Below are 27,996 nucleotides of genomic sequence, written 5' to 3' on the forward strand. Positions count from 1 at the left end.
CCATCACCTCATTCTTCTGGTGTGAAACTTGCTTAGAAGCAATGCATTAGTAAAATAGGTGTACTTTGTTTTGAGTAAAATTAAAAAATTAGAGGTTAACAAATTCTATTTTCAGTTCAGGAAGTCACTTGCCTGCAGGCTTAAGGGTGTCTTTTTTCAGAACAGCCCTTACAGCTATGTTTGCCATTAAGCATCTGTTTGCGTCCTTTGCGAGACAGCAGAACTTAAGCAAGTAATTAACAGTGGCATATGTTTACATATTGTCTTGAATAGGGATGTTTTCCTCGTTCAGGCCTCCCTCTGAAGTGATGTAAATAAGTGGCTTCAGAAATTACTTGTGTGAGGCGTAATTAGTTCCCAGTCTTATCCCTCATTCATATAAAGCAGATGGTTAAGCTATCGATTTCTAGAGACTGACTGTGCATCACACAAGGGTAGGTTTCACTCAGAAGATCTCCTGTTGGGAAAGCAAATGCCTGACCCCAGCAACTTAGTTCAAAGTTTTTGCTCCTTCGGTACATTTGGACCCCCCCCCGTGAGTTATGTTTTATTAGGATCCTGCATTGAAACCCATTGAGAATAGGCTTCTGCACATGAGAAATAATAAAAAAGCCTCAGCTAGGCTTCTGGTTTGTAGTTAAGGTGTCTTGCACTTAATTCCTCCTCCTTCTTTCTCCCCTCATTCCCCTTCTGCAGCTGTACTCTTACGATTGCAGCAGATGTTTTCTCAAATTTGGGCCACGTCCTGTAATTTGTAAATGACTTTAAAAGGAATTTGATTGATGTATACATGTGGTTCAGGCACCAAAAAGGTTTTTTATTACTTTTAAAATTTAACAGCAATGAAGCTATGGCTTATCCAGCTTGAGACATGAAATTGCACAGAACAGTAAAATTAGAATACTCCATTCTGAGTTAACATTAGTTTACGATCTGCTTTGTTTTCTCCTAGAAAAGAGGAAGGAAAAAAGGGTCTATTGAGATTGAGAAAATCCGATGTGTTGAGACGGTGAATCTTGAGGAATCAACACCTCCTGCAAGACAATATCCTTTTCAGGTTAGTCAAGAAGTTTGTTTTATATTCATTTCATATGAAACATTCAAATCATTCTAGGGTTATAGTGATCAGTCCTGTCCCACATGCCAATCACAGAATCACAGAATCACAGAATTGTAGGGAGTGGAAGGGACCTGCAGAGATCATCGAGTCCAACCCCCCTGCCAAAGCAGCTCCCTAGCCCATGTTCAATATCTGTTATGGCTGAGTGCCACAGATATTTACAAAAATAGAAAATCTGTCTTTATTACTGAAGTTGTGACCTTGTTTTTACTTGGATCTAGAATTTTTTCTCTTATGTTCACCTTTATATCATATTAGCATTACTACATAGGTCAATACACTTACATGATTATGACATTTTTAAGGCAGAATTAGGGACTTAAAAAATCTCATTTTAATTCTCACTATCTCCACCCCTATCTTTTTGCCCAATGCCAAGTGCAGGATTTGACCCAAGACTGCCCGATTACTATTCTTCTATTAGGCCTCTGTTAGTGTATTTAAGGCTATGTTTTGTGCATGTGCCAGAAGATGAAGCTGCACAAAGTACTGTTCAGGAATTAAATAAAGATACCATAACTTCAAATCTGCTGCCTTTCATCTCTCCACAGCACGATCTCCCCAGACCCTCCATCAATATTAGTTCTGTGAGCACAGGCAGGCTGTAGATCCCCTTGAAGTGCCACCTGGAGCAGCACAGCCACTAGCAGCAGGCTGCTTGATAGTGTGTTGATCCATGACCCTGCAAAAATTGCCATGGCCAAAGGCACCCTCATGAGAAATGCTTAGTTTTTCACTTTCTACTCACTCCTAAGTGTCATTCCTTTCTTCCTTTCCCTTCTCCCTCCCCACTTTTGTGGCAGTGAATGGCGCTCTTGTGCTAAATCACTGTGTTTATCTCAGGAGTTTACAACTCAGATAAGTGGGAAGAATACACATACAATAGGGAGTTCAGTTCTTGGGATCCTGATAGCTGATTCTCGTCAATTCCAGTGTGATGCTGTGGCCAAAGGAGCTAATGGCATCTTTGTACATTGACAGAGGCACACATTGAATAAAAGCAGGAAGACTATACTGGTTTTGTTTTGATACTACTGTGATCTGCAGGAGAATATTGAGTCTAGTTCTGGTGACTCTAATTCAAGAAAATGTTGTACACTGAAGGGAGGTCAGAAGGGAGGCTTGAGAGTGTGTAATGGATTGGATAACATGCCTTAAAGAGGAAAGCTTACAGAGCTCCACCATTTAACTAAATGAAGAGACAGAAAATGGATTGATCAGCCTGGTATGTTTACGAGAGGGAGTATGCATTTAATAACAAGTGCTCTTCAGTGTAACAAACAAAGCAATAAAGTGATACTTGAAATTCACTGCAGATGACTGAAAAGCAGTGTACACAAGGGAAATGAAGCCCAGGACTTAACACACGCACACAGTTTGCTTATACTAAGCATGACTCAAACAGCAAAGCAGATGTTAGTAATTCTTAGGTAAGCATCAAATGGGACTAGCAGAAGGTGGGTTGAATATAAGAAAAATAAGCTGATTGTTCATATTTTATAGCTATGTTATAGGACTACTTACTGTGGGAAGTTGTAGATTCTAGTTACTTTCAAAGGCAACTGAACTAATTTGCAGAATAAAAACATCTATCCAAGGCAACAGAGAATGAATGCATTACCTTTGGATGAGAATTCCTTGATCCAAAACTGCCCCAAGCTTATGCTCTGCCTCAATATTTGTTAGTGAATACTTGAAGACAGGCACTGGCCTGTGTAGCAACAGCCAGAAGCTGGAAGAGGAGTCTGGAAAAACTAAAGTGGAAAAAATGAGTTTCTTAGTGAATTGTAAGGTCTTTTGTATATAGAAGACAGGTCTATCTATAAATATTCTATGCTGCTCCTTATTTCTTCAGTGGTTCTTTTGGACATGATCCACCATGGTTAAGGCAGTGTACACAAGGCTTATGAGTACTACATATGACCTCCAAAAAACATTACTAAACTCTAGAAGTTTGATATCAGTGAATCTTCAAAGCGTAATTTTGACTCTCAAGTTTTGGCATGAAGGCTTTGGGTAGCACATGCTCATCATGCTGGCAACCTCTTCCAGATTGTGTACAAGGATGGCCTGCTTTATGTCTATGCAGCTGATGAAGAGAGACGGAGCAAGTGGCTTGCAGCTTTGCATAGAGGTAACACTAGCCCTTTGTGTGCCACTGTATCCAAATAACCAGATAACTTCAGGTGAGATAGAGAAGCGCTCTGCTCTATCATTTTATGCAATTCATTGTCATCTGTTTTTAGTCTTTTTCATACTTGAAATCTGAGTGTTTTAAGTGCACTGTTATTTTCAAGAATGAGTTAGAAATTTTGAATTGAAAGCTTATTTTGGTATTACTGAACTTTTTAAAATTTCCTAATTTTCGTCACATGTTCTTTCACAACCAGTGAAAGTTAATAGAGAACAATCATTTCTGATTTGGGTAGTATAGTTCCTACCTGCATAAATCTGCTTTGAAAACCCATGCTGCTAGTGTTTTATACCTGTCTTCCCAAGCAAATTTCTATTGTTTTCAGTGAAGCAAATGCATAGGCATGTAAATCATATTAGGCAAGAAACTGTCTTTCCACTGAAGGCAGAAACCTCACACTGAATAGGGCAGCCCTCACACCTGCTGGCTGTTGCAAGAACAATAGGCAATCTGTAGTGCAATATGAATAAACAGCCTCCCAAATTTTAATACTAAGCCCAAGTGTGAGATACCTGTCTCTTTGTGACTCCTGTTGCATACACAGAAGCGAGAAGATGTAAATTAATTTGGCAATGTTTTGAAAAATCTGAAACAGGAGAAGAATGGGAAAAGTCAACTATATTGAACCTTCTAGAAAAAAAAAAAAAAAAGAAAAAGATTTTGCCAAGAAATAATTGAGGAAATTTTGGTATACTGAAGTAAAATCTTTTAAAATAAAATTTGCGAAGAGTAAGACTTTGATACATTTTGTAATGATCATAAGGCAAATAATAGCAAAACCATTTCAGTTGCCTACAGTCCTTTTAATAAGTGTATAAAAATACTGGTCACCAAAAGTTGTATTGATCCTTTCTGTCCTCTGTTGCATGTTCAGGAATTTAGGGTTAAAAATGGGTCACCGCAGGAGATCTGAAAGGGTTTTGAATCAATCAATGTCCTGAAGGGTTTTGAATCAATCAATGAATGAATGAATCAGTTTTTAAAGTCTTTCTCTACTCATTCTGCATTTCTTGTTGCTGCCTTCTGAAGCCAAAAATGCTGTTATGTCTTGCAGAACTAACGTATCACTAGTACAGTAATTTCACTGGGACTAGTTTTGTAAAGCAATGTTTGGATTTTAAATTAAATGCTTCTTTGGTGTTATTCCCCTTCAGTGTTACTTAGATATATTTTAGCAGATAAACAGATTGGATTTGCCATTTCATGTACTGGGTATCTGATACTGAGTATTATGGAGCATCATTTTCTTACAGTAGAGAGAGTTCCAGGAAGATATTCTGTATATTTTAGTATACAAAAATATTTTATTATTTTTATTACTGATTGTGAAATGTTTGTAAGATACTTGATCTGGAATCATAGCTGTTGGATCCTACTTTGTCTACTGATTGTTTTAAAGGATATAAAACAACACAACACCTAATACAACACTTCGCTGTGTCTTTCTTGATACACAGGTGTTAAAAAAGAGGTAGCTGGTGAGTGTGGAATTCAGACTTGTGCATGTATAAAAAAAATATGATATAGAGGACAAAATAGTATGTAGGATGAAATGTGACCAGGATGTAAGTCTAGGGCTAGGAGTCAGTAAGCACCGAGAGGTCTCACATGTGGGTGCAGCAGATTCTATTAAAGAGAAAGAATGATTCAGTGGTGCACTTTTTCATGTTTTCTTTCTGCTTTTCTTTTCTTTATGCTTTCCAGAAATTAAAGAAAATACTAATTTACTGAGCAAATATCATAAAAGATTCTTCACCAATGGGAGGTTTCTCTGTTGCAATCAGACTTGTAAAGCAGCTCCTGGATGTACAACTTGGGAGAAATGTAATGTCTTCTTTTATTTTTATTTACCTAATCTCAGTGATGCTTTTTAATGTATGACATATCAGAACGGGAGAACTAATACTGAATCTTTTCCATTCTTTCTGAAAGGGGGGCTACAAGCAAGAAGTCAGACTCTTTAGTAGAATCTGTTGTGATAGGACAAGGGGAAATGGTTTCAAACTAAAAGAGGAGAGATTTAGATTGGATATAAGGAAGACGTTATTTACAATAAGGGCAGTGAAGCACTAGCACAGGTTGCTCAGAGAGGTGATGGATACCCTGTCCCTGGAGACATCCAAGGTGAGGATGGATGGGGCTCTGAGCACCCTGATCTAGCTGTCAGTGTCCCTGTTCATTGCAGGGAAGTTGGACTAGACAGCCTTGAACTCAAATAATTCTATGATTCTATGAATACGTAAATGATATCTGTTGTATCTGATAAAAGATCATGGTGACATTTTTACCTACAAAATAATCAAAATGGAAATATTTTTTTTCCTTATGCTTAACATCTCTAGATAGGGTGTAGCATTATGCTCTAAAACTCCTCAGTTGATGATGTTCCCACAGACAGGTAGAAACAATGTGATTTAACTTGCAAAATACATATATTTTTCTTCTAATATTCTTTTCTAAAGTATTTTTATAGGACATAGTTGTAATTATTGAGTTTTTCTATGTTTTATCTATGAAAGCTGAGAGAGGAAAATATATTAAATAGCACCCTCCCAAATTCCACATTGTCAAAAAGGAATTCCCTCATGCTTGTGTACATGCTTAATAAGAAATCCATCCCATGTTAAGAAAACAGAGCAGTGAATTATGGATATTTAGTTTCAGACTTTTAAAACTGGATTGTTTGGAATGTAGGGCACTCATAGATTTACTAATTTCAATCACTATCAAAACTTGGTCCTGAGCATTTAATGTCACAATCAAAAATGTAAGAACCCGAAATTAAAAGACAAATTAAAAACTGTTGGTGTGCATAGTTTGGAACCTGATTTGTATCTGTGACACTCCCAGTAACACTGAAGTATTTGCTTTTGAAAATTGAAATTAATGACATAGGCTTATCTGCTCTTAATACAGTTTTCATGATTATGGAACATTGACTAATGTAAAGAGCTGTCAGCTGTTTTGTAACAGTAATTTAAAAAGCTTCATGTAGCTTCTAAACCATTTGTTACATGAGCCAATAAGACTGTGAATCCCCCTGTCAGTTGTAAGGACAAGGAAATACCTCATTGTCAGCCGTGGATGACTTATCCTAGAGAAGTTTCAAGGAATATTTTGGTACATTGAATGCTTCATTTCTGCCAGAGATAATAATGCGTGCAAGATATTGTGCTGTGTCTACTATTTGTTCCTAAATGAGTTCCTGAAGCTGTTGGTGGAGACATGCAGAGCATAAGAAGAGACTGCCTCTGTAGGGGAAACTCCAGACAACCAGAATCTTCTGGCTACTGGGTAATTGAAAGCAGTATTCTTAATCTCCACTTCATAGACTACAAGTGCCTATTTCAGAAATAGATGAGAACAATGGTTTATGGACTTCTAAAATATATTAAGATGAATATGAGAAAGTTGGAAATTACAGAATTAAAACAGTTCTATATCACAGGGAAAATAAATGTCAGTGCTGTTGCTGCCACTGCATAGCTCTGCAAGTGAGAAAGCATCAAGAGATAAATTCTTACTGAAGTTCATGGCGTTTTTTTTAATCCTTATCTTCCAGATGTAACTCTGTGTTGCACAACCTGGTCTGTGAAACCACTGCCTCCAGTCCCTCAAACACTGGTAGGTTGAACTTCTGAGTAGAGAAGGACCTGTAGAGAAGGACTCAATGTACTGATGATCAGGAATGCTATAAATGAGAGAATTGCAGGTTGTCACTGAAAGTTTATCTCAATCTCTAATGTATGGTCAAGGTACCACAACCTGGTGTCCAGCAGAATGTCAAGAGAAAGGACATAACTTGGTCTTCAGTGTGCTGAAAATGGCAAACTCAGGAAGCCTCAGCTACTCCCAGTTCACTTAACAAGCTGGTGGTAGTAGACACTACAGCCTTTTTAGTGACATCTTTTAGTGAATGACATCAAAATTAGTTCTCTAGAGCATAGGAAGTCCCTATTCTTACAGATGTCCCAAACTCCACTCTAGCACACTTCCCAGTGAAAATGGTGCTCATAGTATTCAGAGAAAACATAGTAACTGAAGTTGTGGATGAACATATTGAGGTTTTGTGGGCATTATGGTGATGGGTTGATGGTTGGACTCCAACCGTAATGATTCTATGATTCTATAACTTTGTTTAGTTGAGAAATGGTGGATGAACTGCGCTTACTTCAGGCAACTCCCAAGTTATACTGCTCCAGCAGGCTGGGTCAGTAGTACAGATGCCTCTTTAGGAATATCTGTTTAGCTCTACTTGACAGAAAACACACTCTAAGTTAATGAATTGGGAAGTTCTTCTGAGATATATACGTACTCCTGCCTATGTCTTGACTTTATACCAGACAGTATCCCAGAAGTGTGTGCCTTAATGTCCATCTGCCAAAACTAAGCAAACAGACTCAAAGGACAAACATGACATACAGAATGCCACAGTTTACCAAGATGCTGGATAAAAAAGTAAAAAGCTGGAAGGGATAAGAATAAAGCAAAGACTGGAAGATCTGTTTCTATGTTTATTTCCTCTTCTGTGAGTGCTGCTCTGAAAGTAATGCTTCCTGTTTTGTTATGTTGACTCATGTCAGAGACAGTTGTTGGCTGTATGGCAGTAGAGGCTGCACCTTCTTACCAATATACTGTGACAAATGGCAGCAGAGGGGCAGCATGACAAAATGGTATCTGACATGGAAGTATCACTATCAAATAATGTTATTGTGTTCTTTGTATCTGTTGTAGATTTCATGAAAATAAATAGGAGGTATTACTTTCAGAGCAACCTATGTTTCTCCTCTTATACAAATGTAAAGGTAATACTACTATCTTTGACCTTAATTTCACTGCTCAGTCTAGTTACTAAGTTCTGTGAGGTGAAGGTAGAGATGCCAAGGAAATAGAATAATGTTGTTTGAGTTATGACATTTTAATCTAATTAGATAAAGGACTAGAAGAATGGTCTGTGTGTTCTCAGATCACTAGTCCAACCTCCTCCAAAAGTAAACTAGATTAAAATCATGAGATTTAAAAATCCTCATATCTCCTGCCCTATTTTCATTTTTCTACTGGTTTGTGGTTTGTATCTTTAGGGTACACTATGGGCCCATTTCCTTGCTTCTTTTTGTTGATCAGAAAGAAACTTAAAAAAATAAAAAAAATAATAAAAGAAGAAAAGCTTGAATTCTTATGTATACAATTAACATAACAACTAGGGCTTTAAGAACTGCATAGAGTATAAAGGAGCAGAAGACAAAACCATGAGCAATAAAATGGAGCTCCAAAAATAATAATTAAGCCTTGAAAAAGCCTATGATCAAAGAAGCTTTTAACATGTTTTTTCTGTTAATGATATTTGAAAGTAATGGCATTGTGAATATGCAGCAGCATAACTTGTTTTGAATTCTGCGGTCTGCTTTGCATGGCTTCCATCAAGAGATGCTTTGTCTATCTGGAGAGATCAGTCATGCAAATGTTCTGCTGAACAGACTGGTTTCTGCTAGGCCTTTATGATTTATTTTCATTATCTGATTGATTTCAGAGATGTTATTTTGGAAGGGAAATTTAAAATGCAGGAAGGTGACAGTATTAAGGTTGATACTTCTAAAACAGTTTCAGTAAATGCAGATATAATAAGTACCACATCTGGTTAGAACAACTTGACTTCATTTATCCAGGCTGTATCATACTGATCAGGTTTAGAAGGCTAATACTGAGTTTTCATGGTGAGGAGCAGTCAGCAGACTATATTTAGCTCCAGAGCTACTTCTATAAGCTTTCAGCACATTCTACTTTGTTGTTTCATCTACTCAAACTAGTCATCAAAGGTACAACTGAGCTGCCAATCTTCCTTCCATCTGCCTCCCATTTCATATCCTTCACCTTTCCAGACCCTGCAAGTCTTATTCCTTTCCTCTTTCTTCAACTGACCAGAGGTACTAGTTTTTCTCTTCACAGCTTGCACCTTTGATGTCTCTGTCCCTTTCATCAGTTGAGCATTACACCATTGCCAAAGAAGAGCTGGCTCCTAAAGGGTGATGCTATTACAGAGAATACAATTGACAACCATGCCTTCAGAAGAAACAGTGGGCATTTCCTCTGTGCTTTGATAAGCAGGAGCTCCCTGTCTTAGAAGCACTTTCATCTCTGCTGGTGTCTGGCAGGCACTGTCTTTGCAGTGTCAAATATTTTCTGTAGGTCAGGTAGAAGTCTACTGTGTGCACATGCATATCTCCTCGTGATAATTTTTTGGATGAGTTTTTTGGAAGAGTAAATGAAGAAGTACATACCTCCAATTGTACCATGGGAGCATGTTTTTGCTGCTAGTAGGCATCCCTCATTTGCCCATCACACCTGAATCTCAGCTTGTCACCTAAAGCTCTCTCTAGATGGTGGTGATAAAGCCATCAATATGGAAATCACAATAATACCATTGCTAGCATAAGGGAATTAACAAGGTGTGTTCGATTACTATTAGGAAAGTAAAGGCTTTAGGGCTTTCAACGAGTGCTGAATATGGAAAGTAATACGTAAGGACACAAAGGAAAATATTAATCTGTTCCAGGTTGTACAGAAATCTATCCAGAAATGTTGCGAAAGACAAGTACAAATCCATCAGTAAAAACCAAGGAGATAGCAAATCTGATGTGCTCATCTTTGGTTGGATATTTCCCCTGGCAGTTTGGGCAAAACAAAATGCCTTTCTTTGATCATAGTTATTTCTGACATTTACTTTGGCCAATTCTTTGCACTTTCTTCTGTTTGCACTAGAAGATGAAAGCTCCCTCAAAGCATGACCATTCCATAAGCAAAATGGGAAATTAAGAATGAACAATTTAATCTAAAAAAAAAATACCAAAGCCAGATTTCAATGCAGATCAGTCCATAAATACATTTACGAGATATTTATTTGCTCTAATATTCCTAGATGCTTTTATAAAAATGCAGCTAAATCTCTGCATTATAATTTTCTTCATCTTTCTGATAGCTGTCGGCCACTCTTTCTGTCATCCACAAAACAAATAGAAAACCTAAGGCTTGGATCATGCTTAACAAAGGCCTTCAAGCTAAATGTTCCCTTCCACTGAAGTCAGACATGGCCAACAGGAACTAGTCTTCCTGTGCTCAAGCAGTAATGCTTGATGAATAGCAAGTCTAAGTCTAGGCAAATGAGGATTCTGTTCTTTACAAAAGAGCATCATCATAGGAACTTAGTGAGATCAGATTGAGACTCAGTGTGTTTACTGGAAAAGATCCTGTGTATCTTTCGGCTCCTTGGAGTCAATTAATTGGCTTCTTGATTTCTCCTTGCTTAAATTAAGTAAAGAAATATCAATAAAGATGAAACAAGCAAACAGTGTCATGGTTGCTAGGATTTGACTTAAAGGAATCACAGCCTGCTTCAGAACACTTGGCATTTCTACCTGGTATTGCATTACAGTGCTTTTCAATTATAAAATGATTGCATAAGATAAATAGTTGGCACTTGGAGCCTCTTATCTCAAATCTGTTATTTCCTGCCATCTTTTTCTGTCAGTGTTTCACATGTAGTTTCCCCTGCTCTTACAGAATTGGGATGCCTCAATTTTCTCAGTTATGAGATTTCTCCAATTTCTAAACACATTTCAGTGCCTAAATTTTAGATGTCTTTTTGCCTATGGTTAGATTCTTGTAATCTAAATTTAATGTCATGCTTCCCATCCAAGTTATTTGCGTAGACCTCCTAAACAAATAATGGTGGTAGGTAGAAACTTCTGTAGTTTCACATTTCACCTGAAGACAAGGGTCAAAGATGAATTCTATAGTTACATACGTATACTTGTTTAAATCTGCATAGAGGAAGTTCATCACCAAGTAGGCTTTCTAATATCTAATAGACTTAGCAAAGAGACATATAAGTTGGTCAATAAAAGATGGTAGGGAAAGGGGACAATTTGGAATCATGTAGCTTTTCCTTTCAGTGATTACTGGTAATGACTGATGAATGTCTCTTGTGCTTTACAGTAATTATTACTATTGATATAAAAATAATAAATATACATATTATATATATATATAAACATATGTGTGTGTATATATATATATATATAAAACTTATATAAGATGTATATATATGTCATACATATATATATATATAAGTTACAGTACTGTGATGATGTGATGGAGTTTTCTGGTACAACAGTAAATAATTGCACTTGTTTATAGAGTATATAACTATTTGCTCACATGGTGTCTAATGCATATGAATTACAATTGCTCCGTAAACTGTATCAGATTCAGATGATGTTAGGCTTTTGATATGAGTGCAGTCTATTATGTCATCTTGTTAATGAGAGCTTCCTATTACAGTTGTGTCAGCCTGCTGTGTAATGCTTCTGGTGTCATTATGATGGAACTTGGCTCTGTTTTTACCTGTCTCACAAATATGGATTTTTCTGGAATGTTCTACTTCTACATGAATGAGAAAAAATGGTGTTTGCCTGTGCCCATCTTCTTAGCTTTGATTAATTTGCTTAATATCATTATCTGTTTTGAAGATATATGTGATCATGTATGTTGCTTATCTTTTCTTACTGTACTCTGCATTGTATCTCTTCGACATTTTATTTCTTCTGTCTTCAAAAGCTGAGACGTAGAAGCCTGCCTCAGGTTGTGTCATCAAACAAGGGAATTCTAAATATGGCTGTGGCCCAATGCAACTATCAACCCTCAGCAAATTCATCTATCCATCTTGTCAAAAGCAATAAATACCATGTATTGCAAGAGGAAGATTTTGCCTGGTGGAAAGTAAGAGATTTGGAAGGGTAAGTATGTGCTGCACCACATCTTTTTTCCATGATCACGATCTTCCACATATCTCATCCTCATAGACAGCACTGCAGGCAGTCCTGATACCTTACAGGTCTAGAGCTAGTCTTAGCTTGGAACTATATTAGTAGCTTTTAAACCTTTAGGAAGAATCCTCATTGTGTTCTGTACAACTCCATTTTCGTTATCATCCTTGGCTGCCAGTGTGGGTGAGATTTACTATAGTCATTGCCTGTGCACCAGCTAAAATAGTATCCAGTGGCTTTAATTTTGACATGTTCCTGAAGAAGAGCTTGTGCACTCTGAAGCTGGTTATCTATTTCCAACTGTTTAGTTTCAGGGAATAAAAAGATAACATCTCTTCTTACAGACTTTGCCTCTCACATATGCACAAATCATCTTTAGACCAACACCGTTGCTATTCCAATAGCAGTGACAGCACAGGAGACCAATGAGAACTGCTGAAACAGTTACATCCAGCATAGAACAGAAGCATTAAATTATTCTCTTTGAGGTTCACAACTGGAAGAATCCCCTCTGACTACTTTAAATACAACATTTTTCATTAACATCCAGCTGGAGCAGAAAAGAAAATTGCTTCCCAAGTCATTAAATAAGAAACAGCTTTCAGAGCATGCTGGAGACAAAGAGAATGCAACAAACAGGAGCTGCCTGGAAGAGATATGACTTTTTGTCTTTCTCATGATGGATACTCTTTGAGTTTGATTTCATGTACATGACAGAAATGTGGAAGGGAAGAATTTTTAAGCAAGGAGATATCCAAACTGTTTTGGAACAGAATGGAATTACTTGATCCACTCATAATTCATTGATTAAGTTTACATCTGCAAGTAAGCAAATAAATAAATCAACACGAAGTTAAAGTGTCTGTGTTTTATAACTGACAGGATTGGCATACTGTTTGGATTAAGAAAGCAGCATACAACCCCAGAAATGCAAAGACAATAATAAATCAGTAAGCTAAGATTCACTGCTAAATGTCATCACTGGAAAGTTGATAGCTATGCAGAAATGTATGATATAGGCAGCTCTGCTAATGGAGCCTGAGCAGAGGGCTCTGGGTGAAGGAGCAAAAAGAAACCAAAAGAAAGGGGGGCATTTATAGTTCTTTTCTTTGGCTTGTGAAACTGAGGCTTTTGCAGCATTGATTCTGCAAGGACAAACTCCACATACAGCACAACAAAACCTCAAAGTTCTGCTTGGAAAATTCAAAGATCTTGGTGTTTTCAGTGTAGTAGGAACAAACAGCTGGCCTGTTTCAGATTTCATTCATTCTCTTGCATGCAATTTCTTCTCGCTCTACTGAGATCTGTGGTGAAGAAACCCTTCCTTTCTGTCTCCATTCATATTCAAACATACCTCTTACTCCCCTTGTTTATCTTTCTGGTGGGCACAGCATACAGCCCACCCCCTTACCGCTACAGGTGACTATGGATCCCCATAACTTAGTCCAACATGCCATGCTGCCTGCTGATTCATGTGCTAGCTCAGCTGCTCATACTCACTTAGCTGAGCTTCTCAACTGCATCTGGCACTGTTTAAGGAAGAGTGCTGAGCCTACCTGCTGACTTTCTGTATCTGGCTTCAGATACTCTGCTGGCATCTGTTAATCACTGGCATACTTCATCACACCAATGGAGACGGCATGTAATGATATCGTTGAACAGCTGCTCCAATCTTCCATATGATGATGCCAGTCACTGAAAAAGAAGCCATTTCAGTGACTAGTGAGAAGCGTAATTCATTGTAATATAGTCTTCTAAAACAAATTACCTCTGAATTTTCTCCATGTCACGTAAAAAAGCAGAAATGCTTTAACCATGAGCATTTCTGTTAGTGGCATTCTAAAATGTGTCTGGCTAATCCATTTTCCTATTTAAAGTGACCAATTTTAAGATGCAATCATATATGGTAGCTGAACTGTGAACTGTTTATTTTGCAGGAATGAAGGTTTTGTACCAAGCACTTATTTGAGAAAGTTATTCCTGAATGATGATGAGCCAAGGTGAATCAGTATGCATCCATCCATTGCTTAAATGTTCTCCTCACGACTCTAGAAAAAAATCAGGCAATATTTTTGGAATGTTTATCTTCTTAAATAACCTTCTGAGTACTAAGCATATAATTTACAACAAGGTGTAGAATCAAATGCAATTTGTCTTCCTGACTCATATGTTAATGCAAAAAACATAAGTTTTTCCCCCATCACCTGTTTTAATTTAAATCAATAGGGTTTTGCCACTGTGTTCAATATGCTGGGATTTCAGTCTTTGTACTCTCATTTCAGTGTTAAAATGTCAGCCTTGCTAGCATGCTCATGCATTTATATGTATGCAAACATTCCAGTACAAGATAAGATGTACAGTTTTGGAAATCTTCTGTGTAAATTTTGAAGTGGTAGATGCAATCTCTTTGTAAACTCCGTAAAGGCATGTGTAGTTTCATTGCTTGCTACAGCATGCACAGAGCATATTTGTCTTTCCAACATATTGTTCAGTGATGGAGAAAGGTTCTGTAAGTGTTTAGAAAGTCTGAAAAAAATCTGGAGAATTAAATATGTTTCAATTTTTTAAATATTCACCTTGGAACATGGCACAATAGAAACAGTTACTCAAAAATATACACAGTGTGACGTTTCACCTGAGAAAAACAATTTTCTTGATTGGTTTTCTATCATTTCAGTACATTGTTTTGTCTTTGTAGGGAAAACTCAAGTGTCAATGAGCACACATCAGCAGAAGAACAGATCATGGCTCAGCATGAGTGAGTATGTAGGATATATCTTCATGAGAACAGGAAGATTCTTAGGCAGAGAATGTATTTCCATTCTATATGTACAGAGAACAATGTCATTCCATGTACTTACGTTATATACATAGTGATAATTAAATTTATAAAATCATAGAATCATTAAAGGTCACCTAGTCCAACTCCCCTGCAATGAACAGGGACACCTACAGCCAGATCAGGGTTCTCAGAGCCCTCTCCATCCTGACCTTGGATGTCTCCAAGGACAGGGCATCCACCACCTCATTGAGTCATCAGCTTTGAGGTCATCAGTAGTATCACTTCTCACAGGCTTCTGACAACAGGAATGTATTTGGTTTTGGACAGGAAAAAAACCAAACAAACAAAAAAAACAAAAAACAACAACAACAAAAAAAAAACCAAACAAAAACCCCAAGTGTTTAGACAAATCAGTCTCTTACACTAATAAAAGGATCCTTCATAAAATGAATTTTTGTTAAAAAGGCTTTAAATGAGTTCCCCAGAATGATCTGACATAGCATGTTTGGCTTGTTTCCTCCAGGGGGGATCTCTCACTTTGCTCACATATTGTGAAAAACAGAAGATTAGAGGAGAAATTATGTAACTCACAGCTGTTAGGGAGATCAACCTGTCCAGGTTCAGGACAAATCAAACTACTTCTGATAGACCTACTGACAGAGCATTAGGACTGCAGGATCCTCCTGTAAGGATTTACTGTAAAAAGCTAGAATCAGAGTATGGGCCCAGATATCTCAAGTTATAGAAGTCTATTGGAAGCTGATAGGAATTAGTGGTTTCTGTTTTATCATGGCCTAAAATTAAACATGCAGTTCAAGTCTCAACTTTAGTTTTTAAAAGCATTTTTGAAAATATTTACCATGTATGGCATTTTTCATGAGTTTGCTGTGCCTCACCCAGAAATCAGCCTATCAGTAATGTGCCTAATGCTTCTTTTGCAGTTGGTATGCTGCTAGTATCTCCCGCGCCCATTCTGAGCAGCTGCTCCATCAGAAGGTACAACGTAACTGTTACTGCTTGTGTACTAACAACTGTAGAAAAGTTTCTGTGTCTTTGCTACACTGTGTAGCTAGAGGATGCTGATGCTCTTCAAATAGCTGTTGCATAACTCAGTGCTAGAAACTCTTGTACTCCCTTAGTATTGATAAACGGATCTCCAAAAATATCTGAATGCATTGTTGCTCTTGCACAGATAAGCAGATTATACACTTCAAAATTGAATTCCGAAATACAGAATATCTAACCCAGTGTAGTAAGCTGTTAACAGAAGTAAAAGTAAGTAGTGAAAGTTTGGATTGGAATATCATAAAATACATATATATATATATATTCCAAATATATTAATATGCAGAGAAAATCTTTTTAGTTATTACACCATTCAGAAATACTCTGGCAAGAGAAAATGACATCAAATTAATGTATTACACGAAGCTACTGAGTATGGCAGAGAAGGTGCTTATTCAAATGGGAGGTGTGGGGTAGTGTCTGGTCACATAACACATAATGTATCTGGAAGGGACAGGAGGGAGGAGAATCTTTATCTGCTATCTACCCTGCAGAAAACCTGTGCTAGCATCAAATCAAAATGACATACTACTTGTTTCATGGCTGGGCTGGGGTACAACTCACCCAATTTTAAACATCTACATTGGAATACCACAAGCAGTTATCTAGCCCCCCTTTTTAAGAAGAGAAATCAATATTTCTGAGGCATAGTTTGTCTTGTCTTAAGGTATTCTTAAAGGACAGATGAGTCATATCTCCTCTTATCTGTGGACATTCCAGTGTAAAAGTCTAAAGCCCACTGGAGCGAATCCCAGCCTCGTAGATTTTCCTAATTTTATTATATTTTTCTTTTTATTATTTATTTATTTATTTACTTACTTACTTACTTATTTTTAGGGGAAAGAAGGAGCTTTTATGGTGCGGAAATCTAGCCAGGCAGGAATTTATACTGTGTCTGTACTCAGCACATTTAATGAGTGAGTATCCAAGAATCCAAGTATCCAAGTGAGTATCCAAGTATCCTTTCTATGAGCGTGCAATGGAAATTATACTTGGTGTGACTCATCTCCAGCAAAATCTCTGCATTGTGTTGAAGGTGAACCTCGGACACTTTCAGGTCATACTGGTTATTTGAACTGGCTTTTGGAAGGGAGGGGAAAGGAAGAGAAGGATTTGGTAGAAGTTAAAAAGCAGAAGAAAATGTGGAAATGTTGATTTCTGGAGCAGACTAGAGCTAGATTTAACTGTGTTCCTTTTATTCATAGGTGCTCAGAGTTAGATGTAGAGCCATTGCAAGGGTAGTACATGAAAGCTATTGGCTCTGGATGTAAATGTTGGGAGACAAATATAGGCTACATTGGAGTATAAATCAAAACTCTGTAATGTGCTTCAGTCTGTTCTAAATAGTCAACTGGTGTACAGTGTGAATAAATCTGACTGAGGAAAATGTAACAGTCTCCCTGATCAGATCTGCTATATATTTAGTTATTTGATTGGTTGGAGTGCTGTAACTTGTCCCTCAGCTAACTTATCTATTAATGCATGGGCTGGAAGGTACTTTGCAAGGCTTTAACACACACAGTATTTTGTTGTGTTTTTCAGAAGTGAAAAAGGAACAGTCAAACATTACCATGTGCAAAAAAACCTTGAGAATAAGTATTACCTCACTGAAAATCACTGTTTTGAATCCATTCCCAAACTTATACACTACCACCAGCACAATTCAGCAGGTAATCCTATGTGTTCTTTCTACTTGATTGGCTCTGATGTAGTCTTCCTCACTACTCAGAGTTGACACAAACAACTTCCAATGCTGAATGTTCTAAATTTTGTGGCATCTTTTGTGAGAATTTAGGTGGAACTTGATCTACTGTATTCACAATCAAAATAGTTGCTTTGCTTTGCTGTACGGTACTTCTTGATATTTTACTGCCTCTTCCTGCAGTGCCACTGCTGGAGGTATTGCAAAGAAAAAATTGTTAAAAAAATGTTCAGAAAACCCTTAAGCACAGAAAATACTTGGTCTTGTGAAGTGATGAAGCTGCTAAAAATTGTTGTCTTTACCTGGGTGGTTGTAATATGGTGTGTGTGTTTGTGTTTATGCATTCATTCCCTGTATGTTATTTGATTCAGAGTACTTATTTTTATATTGAGACCTTTAATGGGTTTCATTTGTAGGTATCGTGACAAGACTCCAGCATGTGGTTTCTACACAAATAAATAAAGTCCCAGCGACAGCTTCATTGGGAAATGGTAGGAAAATAATTTTATAGTGTCAGTCTTGGCCACGAATAAAAACAAGACCAGAAAATCATTATTTACTTCTTTCCAGCTTTTGGAAAGTTGCAGAATCTTTGAGCTTATCATTTTGAGGCTATTTTACTTTGCCAACATTCCATTGCCAACTTCCATGTTATGTCTTTTTAAGACACTCTATGTCAAATGTTATATTGAACATGAAACATCATGTGAGTTTCCTTTCCCATTTTTTTCCCTCTGCACTATTAACTGGCACAGTCATACTTGTTTTCCAATCTCCTGCAGGGATATTTATAATTTGATGCATAAAACATTCTCAAAACTGCTTGTACAGATTAAACCTAAGCAGAAGCTAACAATACTCATAGGAAGTTTAGTGTTCTTCAGACATGAAGCTGGGATTAGAGATAGGTATGTTACATCAGTGCAGCAGGATTTTGTAGCCCTTCAGAGAAAACAACAGCATTGCACATGACAGACATGGAGCTTACATTTGTTATTTTTTTGCTTAAGGGAATTTCTTTGTCATGCTAGGAATCTGGGAGCTGAAGCGAGAAGAAATTGTCCCGTTGAGAGAGCTGGGAAGTGGTCAGTTTGGAACAGTGCATCTGGGAAAGTGGAAGGGACAATATGATGTGGCTGTAAAGATGATTAAAGAGGGAGTCATGTCAGAAGATGAATTCATAGAAGAAGCTGAGACCATGATGTAAGCTTTGCTTACGTATTTGGAAACAATGATTTCTCCAAACCTTAATCAGTAATGCAAAGCAGACACTGGAAAAAGAATTTCCTCTTAAAAACAGCGTTAAATAATGTTGATAAATGATTAGAAGGCCGTTCTTGCCATCCTGCAGGTGGGAAATACAACTGGGAAATATCAACAATATAAAGATACTTTTGATTGAAGCATTAATCTCTGAGTCCAAAGAGATAATCATGTTAGAATCTCCAGTGAAATTCCATGAAATGATATTAAGCACATGAATTCAAGAACATTTCTATTATCTCATGTCTTGAAGGCATGCACTACCTTCCTGGCAACTAGCTGATATGAACACCATTCTGAATCTGAAAATGTTGCTTCATGGTTTTAGCAGAAAATTTATAGAGACCACCCTTCCCGCTCAGTTACATTTTCTTCCACCAATAAGGCTGCACATTTTCTCTACTAAATGTTATTTTACATTTTTTTCAGACTATGAACTTGACACTTTATCAATACTTCTTTTGGTTGTCATCAATACTGAGATTCACAGTAATGAGCAGAAGGAGTCTCAGTGCCTTTTGAAACTGAATACTTTGAGGTCTAAGATAATACTAGATTCATTTTCAAGAATTTCTCAAAGAATGCTGCATTAATATTTGAAGAAATAAACTTACAGAAATGCTCGATCACATATATTCATTCTCTTACTGTTTTATTTGCTTTTATTTCAGGAAACTTAATCATCCCAAACTTGTTAGACTGTATGGAGTATGTTCAAAATTGCATCCCATCTATCTAGTGATGGAATATATGCCAAATGGCAGTTTGCTCAGCTACCTACAGAGACATGGGAAGGAGTTACAGCCCCTTCAGCTTCTGGAAATCTGCTATGATGTTTGTGATGCTATGGCATTTCTGGAGAGCTGTCAGCTCATACATAGAGACTTGGTAAGTTATCCCACAGAAGTGAAACAGGAAAGGCAGAGGCAGTTCTGTCCTAAAGTTCAGTCACAGCTGCTCTGGCTCTCCTGGTACTCACCCAAAAAGTGTCATGGTCTGCAGAGCAGAGACACCTGGCTGGCTCAGAACAAAGTACCTCTGGGTTAGGAGCTTTATAGCCACATATAAACAGCACTGCCCACAAGCTAACCTCTCTGCTTCAGATCTGGGTGGGCTAGCAGGGCCCCAGCACTGCATACTGTGTTGCCTGCATGTATGGACCGTAGGCTCAGGGATTTATGCAGCACTTTGCAGCACAATTGTAGCATCAGTAAACCAAAATATTCAATCTGAACTGGTGACTTAGTCCTCCAGGAGAAGGAGGTGCAGCATTAAAGATGTGGGGCACTATTTTTAGGGCTAAATCCCTAATTTATCTAATTGGAAACTTCTAACAAGTATGGATGCTGTTAGGATAAATGGGAGTTCATTCTTGTGCATTGCAAGCAGGAACAGAACTTGAAAGTCTGCAGTTGCCTTCTCTTTTGAATGCTTTTATAAGGCACTGTTTTCAAGAATGTATTTCAAGTTGCTCTCAGTGTGAGGGTCAGTCATTTCATGGTCCTGAACCCAAACTTTATGCAAAACATATCTATAAACAGTAGTAGCATGAGTCTTTGGGGAAATAAGCAGTTATTTTTGGACCTGTTAAAGGTAAACGTACACAAATTTCAGAGCCAGTAGCAGTATTTTGCCTTCTAACTCCAGACAGAAATATATTGGAATATTTGTTAATGATTTATGTTATGGACTTGATATGGATTTTCCAACATGGATCCCACCTCCTCAGGTACCATTTTATATGCTGCCTTGTTGATGCCTTCAAAGATTCATTTCTATTTGCAAACAAAGTAGTTCGATCCATATGTCACTAATTTTTACACTCTCCTTCAGGAATGAGGAATGACAGACAATATGGATAGCAGTGTTCAAGTATCAAATACAGAGTCCATTTCTGAAAACTGTCTGTACACCATGGGAAGAGAGAGATAAAATTTGAGCTTGATTTCTAGCTGTAGATTCAAACTGTATCACAAAAAAATTAATGAGCATGCAGAGGCAGAAAATACAACTTTAGACAAGTGTTCTCTGGTGATCATTTGTAGAACTGTATTCTTACTGAAACTTTAATAAATCAGAGTGTTTATATCAATTTTTATTGTTTCATGCTGTTTTTAATGCATTGTGGATAATCAAATCAATGTTTTCCTTCTTGCTTTTGATGCCTTGATAAATTCGGAGACTACAAAAAAGGACCCTGCAGCAGGATGCGCTTTGATAAACAGTTTAGTTTTTAGATCTGTTGCTGTCTTTCTAGCTGAATGTGGGTTTGCTCATCCTCCAATGTCCTCATTTGTAAAGCTGAGGTAATGATAAAGAATGTTTTTCAATAGCAAAATGAGAGAACTTCTTACTAATGCCTTAGAATTTCCAGCTGCTTCAGTCAAAAATTTCACTGTTTTTGAAATGTTAGTGGATAGATGTGGAAGATGTGATATCATTTCCTCCACTTCAGTCTTCTTCTACTCATCTATTTCCTCATTTTTCTACTAAAGGGTGCAAGAAACTGTTTGGTTGACAGCAACCTTACTGTGAAACTATCTGACTTTGGGATGACAAGGTAAGTATAAGGATTGGGAGCCTTGTGAAGCTATGATATTAGTGTATTTATGGTTTACTGGTATTGATGAGCAAATAACAGGCAATTAGTAAAGTTAAACCACAATGTGTTACAGCTTTTTGCGTCTCTTATCCCTTAATGGACCCTAAACCATTATAGGGTTAGAATAAAGACACTCTTCTGTCTCAGAAAGTTAATGCTTAAAGGCTAGATGCAGCTGAGAGATTTCACTACTCATGTTTGTTAAGGAAATCTCAGTTTGCTTTTTTCCAGACCATATTCACTTAATCCATGGGCTAACCATATTCACTTAATCCATGGGCTAACCACCTGCATCAGCAGCTTCAGTGGAGGGCAGTGGGAGAAAATGGGCAGCCTCAAGTCCTCCAAGGGGAGACTGAGGGGACAGGGGCTGCTTAGTCTGATGAAGATGAGGAGGATAAGGGATGCCTAAAAGCTGTCTATGGCTCCTTGCAGTTGCAAAGCTGATGGAGCAAAGTAAATCTTAGCAGTGCCTGATATTATAACCATGGGCACTGGTCACATACTGCAGCTCAGAAAGCTTGAAGAACATAAGGTGTTTCACAAGGTGACAGTGCAACAGGAAGCATTGGGACATAGCAGAACACCCCCACAGTAGAGGGGTTGAAACTAGATAATCTTGAGATTCCTTCCAATCCAAGCCATTCTATAGTTCTATGATTCTGTGATTATTTCTCTAACACACTGATAGCAATTATCTGATCTACTGTTTACAGCTAATGTTTCTACCACTTACCTTTCTACCAGTTTGGGATTCTGTCGGATTTTCCTGGGCAAAATTTCCCTTCAACCAGCACAACCAAATTCATTTCTTCCATTTTAGGTACGTCCTGGGTGATCTGTATGTAAGTTCACTTGGAACCAAGTTTCCAGTGAAGTGGTCAGCACCAGAAGTTTTTCTTAACACCAAATTTAGTAGCAAGTCAGATGTATGGGCCTTTGGTATGTATAGAATTATGCATATACATACATATCTGTATATGTTACCATGTTTGAATTTCTTAATCTTAGTATATGAAATTACTAGACACATGTTGAGATAATGTAAAAAGCAATTACAGCTTATACTCTCATTTAATATTTTTATGAATCAAAATAGGAATTTTTGGAATTTTTAGCCCAATCTTTTTTCATCTAGGCACTCAGAAAGTTGACCACTCCTCAGTTGCTTTACATGTATTCAATATGTTAAATGTTGACACTGAAGATCAGACAGTGACTTTGACTGCGGAACGTAAACCTGAGCTGCCCAAATCTAAGAGCTGTTCTATTAGTCTATGTGGTCAGAATGGACTCTGTGCATGAGTCAGGTGTGCCAGAGAACCTGGAACACTGCATCTTGGAAAAAATTAAAATGCATTTGAAGATCATTTTCTATGCAGGAATTTCAAACATTTGAACTTATACTTCAGTGGTTTTCAAGCAATTTAAAAATCCCTGGAGTCTGTTCAGTGTTACTGAAAGTCTGAAAAAAGCAGCAAAGAAAGGGGAGCCACTTGTGAGTGGGCTTAAATTCACTTACGTGGATTTGCTCCTGCAGTAGGAGCAAATAGTAGTGCTGTTAGCAGCGGACGATTTGATGAAAGTTTGGCAACCCATTGTACTTGAGGTTGAACATTGATGAATAAAACAGATGAAAGTGCTTCCAAATGCGATACTTCTTTTTTATCTTTAACTTCAACTAGTCTCCCAAAATTGTTAATGTCTGGCAGATAAACAGCTCAATTGTTACCTTTGCAATGTTTTTATAATATATGCAATTACATCAAAAGATGGATTTTCTGGTGATAAATTTTCTTTTTGTTTTAATGGATGAAATCCTGACTCCAAGCATTGTTATCATTAACTTCTATATCAGCATTAATTTCAATGGAGAACACTATTTCCCATCATTTTGCCATTATCCACTGATACAGTGGAAGCAAGGGAAGAGCTAAATCTGCCAGTCCTGGTTTGACTGCTTTAAAATAGTGAGTCTTTGAAGGGCTGAAGAACTGAACCAAAGTAGTCACATGCCAAAAGCAGATGTTGGAGGACAAACAGTCTTGGCTGTTTCGTGCTCTCATGAGGGAAAGGTGAGATTTGGGTATCATTTTACTCTAATCTCACTGTGACACTGTAAAGCTCCAATCTTCAAGCTGGAGGGAAGTTGAAGATCCAATACATTACCCTTTGGAAAAATAAATAATTACAGTATTAATAACAAATTTGAATGTTAGGAAAAAATTATTCTTAGAAAGAGTGGTGAGGAAGTGGCACAGGCTGCCCAGGGAGGTGGTGGAGTCACCATACCTGGAGGAATTTTAGAACAGTGTGGCTGTGGCACTGAGAGTTGTGGTTAGTGGGCATGGTGTGATGGGTTGGTGGTTGCACTAGGTGATCTTCTTGGTCTTTTCAAACCTTAATGATTCTATATTGTGAATAAATAAATATTTCACTTTATCACATATGTTTAGTTTCAACAGAAGTAGTTTCTAGTGAAGCAGTCTTTCATGAATTAATGATTATTATATTTTCCAGTGTTTCTATTGCTTCAGTAAAATCCAATTTTTATATTTATGTGTAGTAGAGATCACAAAGCATTTGGGAATCTTTCTGATACCAAAGAAGTTTATGTCTTGCTTGCTTCAAAAGATCATTAAAAATGTTGTTATATTTATTCTATAAAAACTGTATAACTGTAACTGTAACTATCATTTTCTTTTTCCTTCTCTAATGCTGTATCTGCCTGTGTACATATACACATTTATATAAGGGAATATTTGTATGTATTTTGAACATTACTCTCCATGGAGTCTGATCAGTTGCATAAAAGGGAAAGAAGGATTCTCTTACATTTTTTGGTTGTCATTACTTGTCTTCCATTTCTTGCCTACCATTGCTGTGAACACTTCTGCAGGTATCTTAATGTGGGAGGTGTTCACTTTGGGAAAGCAGCCCTATGAGTTGTATGATAACATGCAGGTGATTGAGAAAGTTTCTCAAGGATACAGACTTTATAGACCGCAACTAGTTTCAGACATCACCTACCAGATAATGTACAACTGCTGGCATGAGGTATGTGTATCTGTGTGTACATTAAAATACTTTTCAATGTCAATGTAATACACAGGGTAAAATTCTTCTCACTAATTTATTGGTTTAAAATTTGAGTTCTGAAAATTAAATTCCTATGGTTACAGGATGACTAGTTGTACTTCCCCACAACCATTTTTCCCTTATATTTTAACCATCGCAGCATATGTGTTATTTCTATTCATGTACAAGTATCTTAACTTAGAGGAGACCTCTTCCTTTTTAGATAGCTAAAGTTGCATGAAATAACACCACCCTTAGAATGATGGAGTGGGTTTTCACATCTGTGAGTCTTCTAGGAGTCAAATGCTGATTATGCTGATGTTATCTTGAGAGATGTGTCTTCTGTGCCAAGAATTACTCTGATGTATTGTTTCTCCTCAAGTAAATTTTAGTCCATTGTCTGTTCTTCACATGCAGCAAAGAACCATTTGGCATATTGTTGGTGATACCATGAAATGACAGAGACGATAGTCTTTTTAAATATTATTGTCAGAAAATTGAGAGAAATGTTAATGCAAAGAAAGAAGAAAAAATTATCACAACAGAATAAAAATATAAAAAATAAATTTAATTTTTTTTGTGCCATGAGCACCACTGTCTCTCTGAATTTCTGCATGCATTTAAAACTAAATAACTTTATCCATCATCTTTGCTTCATTCAGCTGCCAGAAAAGCGTCCTGCCTTTCATCAGCTCCTATCATTTTTTGAGGTGCTGAGAGAAGACAGCAGGCCTTGAAAAAGAAGATTCACATACAGATGACTGTGCATGCTGGTTCCATACCACCTGTCTTCTGTAAGAGTGTTAAACCTGAACTCTTCCTGACATGAGCCACCTCTGTTATACTGCATATTAGTCTTCTAATTTAATTAGGGATTTGACCAAAAAGTATATGAAGAAAGACTTTATGATACTCTGCAGGTGACTGTATCTTAAAAGATGCTGTGAAAGTGTGTAATTCATTCTGTCAGCCTTGGACTTCTCAGACACTGAGATGTATAGCAACTGTATACACTCCTTCCATGTTTCCAAGCTGTCAATGTTTGGCTTCAGCTGGAAATGTAAATGAGGAAATACATGCTTGTTAGGCTTTCTGATTATCACATCTCATCTGAATGCAGTTTTCCTTTGTAATTCCCTGAAGCTGATGCCTGAGGTCAAATGTAGAACTGCTGCAAGTAACAACATAAGTAGTTATCATTTCACTTTCAATTACGTAGAAATTGCTATTGGTAAAATATTACATCAGTTTGTTTACTAGCAGTATTGATTTTAATTTTGGCCCTCAGGGTGTATGTCTGATTTTGAATTTATTCTAAGCTGCCTAACTAAAATATTTGCAACTCTGCTACATATAGGAAGTTCCTTAGGGACTTATTGATTCTTTCCATACTTTTTTTTTTTCTTTCATTTTTTATGAGGTCATGGCAATAATAAATGGTACATTTTGGTGATCTATATAAAACTTGAAAAGTAAAAATTTGAAAAAAATTAAAACACTATAATTGCTTAGTCAAATATTTTACTACTGAGCAGCAGAAAATTCTCTCCTGATATTAATACTGAATTGTTAAATAAAAACACCCAACTTTCAAACATTCATAGAGTTATACTAATGAAGGGCAACGTCATTCCATCTAGAAATACCAAATACATCTGAAGTTTCATCACTGTAACAGAGAATCTGAAGTTGCATACTGACATTTGTAAAATGCTCACCTAATATATACAAAATATGAAGAGATTGTGAAATAAAGAAGTTTCTGAAAAGCTTCTCTCCTTTGAAATGAATGCTTAGAAACTCTTCCATGAAGTGGAGTTCTTATTTTCTGCCCAGCTCCAGGGCTGGTTTCTCTTACTTCTGTATATGTTTATATACATGAGCACATGCCTATACACACACACATACATTAAAAAATATAAACTCCCCAAACTGTTATATAAAATTATGTCAGCATTTCATGACCCTTTTGCATCTCTTCCAATTCAGTACATTTTATGCTGCTATGATGTCTGTGAAATACTTATGTGTAATAATATTATTGCTATAGTGCAAAAGATAGTGAATTATAATATATTGTAAATATGGTGAATTTACTATAGTAAGTAATAGTATTTATGTAGTTGTACAATTCATATTTGTAATATGCTGTATTTGTAATGCAGTATTTTGTATCACAGAAGCAATAGCTGACTTACTAATCATTTATTATTAAGGAAATTTATTTCATGTTTTGATAAGGACATAGCACAGATTATTTACTCATTTATTTATTTATTTACCAGAGAGCATATGCTATTTGGTCTGTACAACACTTACCCAGCAAACAGTTAAAAAAATAACTTATATTACAGCCTCCTAACAATGTTCCAGTGCTTGCTAGTTATCATTCAGCATCCATTTTACATTGACATAGATTCCTGAAGGTGCAAAAATTGCTCTTAATTCATACCAGACTGAGTCCATTACTAAGATTCTTCTGGTGGACTTTTTTTTTTTTTCTCTCTATTACACACACTTTTGAGCTCTCCTCCTGGAAAGATATTCCTCAGGCATCACAAGTATGTGAGTTACTCTCATCTGTCTTTAGCTATACACAGCTCTATACTTCCAAGATTTTCTATCTCATTACAGAGGAAACAAAGATAAATGAGATATAGCACATCTATGAAAAGAAGCACAGAGAGTGTGTAATATGATGAATATAATTCATAGAAAAGCCACATGACATAAAAGTCTTGCTTTTTTTTGTTTGTTTGCATGTTTTCTAGGTACCACATAAACAGCAGATTCAGTTACTGTTACCCATCCGAAGGCATTGTGTCTGATGACATCCATAGTTTTTTGGTCCTTGCTAGACACCACTCTTACAAGTGAAATGAAAAACAAAACAAAAAAAAAAGACAAGCTAACACATCTTCTAAAAGGATGTTTGTGTCTCTTCAGATAGCTCAAAACCCTTGTTGCTTCTTCCATCTTCATCATAAGGGTTCACTTCACAGTTTGATCCTGCTTTATTCCTTCTTTTTCTTGCTTTCCTGTAATACAAAAATTCTTTTTGTATTACAAGACCTCGTGCTATTCAAGTCCTTCTGGATCCCTAGAACAGGCTATTGTATATAATACTGTTCTTAACTGGGAATACTTATACCAAAAGAGAGTTTGTGTTGGTTTTAAGGGAAACTGTAGCAAGCCAACTACCATTAAGGGTGAGATGAAAAAACAACCCAAATATGCTGGTGTCGATGCAGTAATTTTTAAGGGAAATGGCATCCGTGCTAAAATTCCAGTAACATCTCTGAAGACTGCAGGTGCTGATGAATGTGAGCACACCCTGCTGCTGAAGCAGGCACTGTGCTCCAAGCAGG

General features: G+C 37.0%; 3 protein-coding genes across 6 annotated transcripts in view; 1 reads left to right on the forward strand and 2 right to left on the reverse strand.

Annotated features, from left to right (window-relative positions):
* The window catches only part of BMX (BMX non-receptor tyrosine kinase), a 30,268-nt gene extending 3,599 nt beyond the window's left edge, over positions 1-26,669 (forward strand). For 2 of the 3 annotated variants that reach the window (XM_065741340.1, XM_065741339.1), the window contains exons 3-19: positions 953-1,057; positions 3,173-3,254; positions 5,019-5,138; positions 6,877-6,938; positions 11,928-12,106; positions 14,074-14,136; positions 14,835-14,894; positions 15,860-15,914; positions 16,821-16,900; positions 17,526-17,653; positions 18,102-18,176; positions 18,717-18,888; positions 19,620-19,836; positions 21,444-21,508; positions 22,374-22,492; positions 24,450-24,607; positions 25,291-26,669. In XM_065741340.1, the coding sequence (XP_065597412.1) occupies positions 953-1,057; positions 3,173-3,254; positions 5,019-5,138; positions 6,877-6,938; positions 11,928-12,106; positions 14,074-14,136; positions 14,835-14,894; positions 15,860-15,914; positions 16,821-16,900; positions 17,526-17,653; positions 18,102-18,176; positions 18,717-18,888; positions 19,620-19,836; positions 21,444-21,508; positions 22,374-22,492; positions 24,450-24,607; positions 25,291-25,365 (1,815 nt within the window). In that variant the 3' untranslated portion in view covers positions 25,366-26,669. The remainder of the gene's footprint in view (positions 1-952; positions 1,058-3,172; positions 3,255-5,018; positions 5,139-6,876; positions 6,939-11,927; positions 12,107-14,073; positions 14,137-14,834; positions 14,895-15,859; positions 15,915-16,820; positions 16,901-17,525; positions 17,654-18,101; positions 18,177-18,716; positions 18,889-19,619; positions 19,837-21,443; positions 21,509-22,373; positions 22,493-24,449; positions 24,608-25,290) is intronic. The other variant, XM_065741341.1, reaches the window with a different exon arrangement.
* Positions 1-27,996, reverse strand: part of CLTRN (collectrin, amino acid transport regulator) — a 422,295-nt gene that overhangs the window by 344,163 nt on the left and 50,136 nt on the right. The window lies entirely within an intron of this gene.
* ACE2 (angiotensin converting enzyme 2) overlaps positions 1-27,996 on the reverse strand; it is a 361,754-nt gene that overhangs the window by 313,082 nt on the left and 20,676 nt on the right. Inside the window, exon 18 of one of the 2 annotated variants that reach the window (XM_065741368.1) lies at positions 26,852-27,666. The exons of the other annotated variant lie outside the window; for it this stretch is intronic. Coding sequence (XP_065597440.1) covers positions 27,549-27,666 — 118 coding nt within the window. The 3' untranslated portion in view covers positions 26,852-27,548. Of the gene's footprint in view, positions 1-26,851; positions 27,667-27,996 lie in introns of those variants that run through there. 2 annotated transcript variants of the gene reach the window in all.

This window comes from Cyrtonyx montezumae, unplaced genomic scaffold, assembly GCF_038088225.1.
Source record: "Cyrtonyx montezumae isolate F1298 unplaced genomic scaffold, pur_monq_1.0 scaffold_3, whole genome shotgun sequence".
Lineage (NCBI taxonomy): Eukaryota > Metazoa > Chordata > Aves > Galliformes > Odontophoridae > Cyrtonyx > Cyrtonyx montezumae.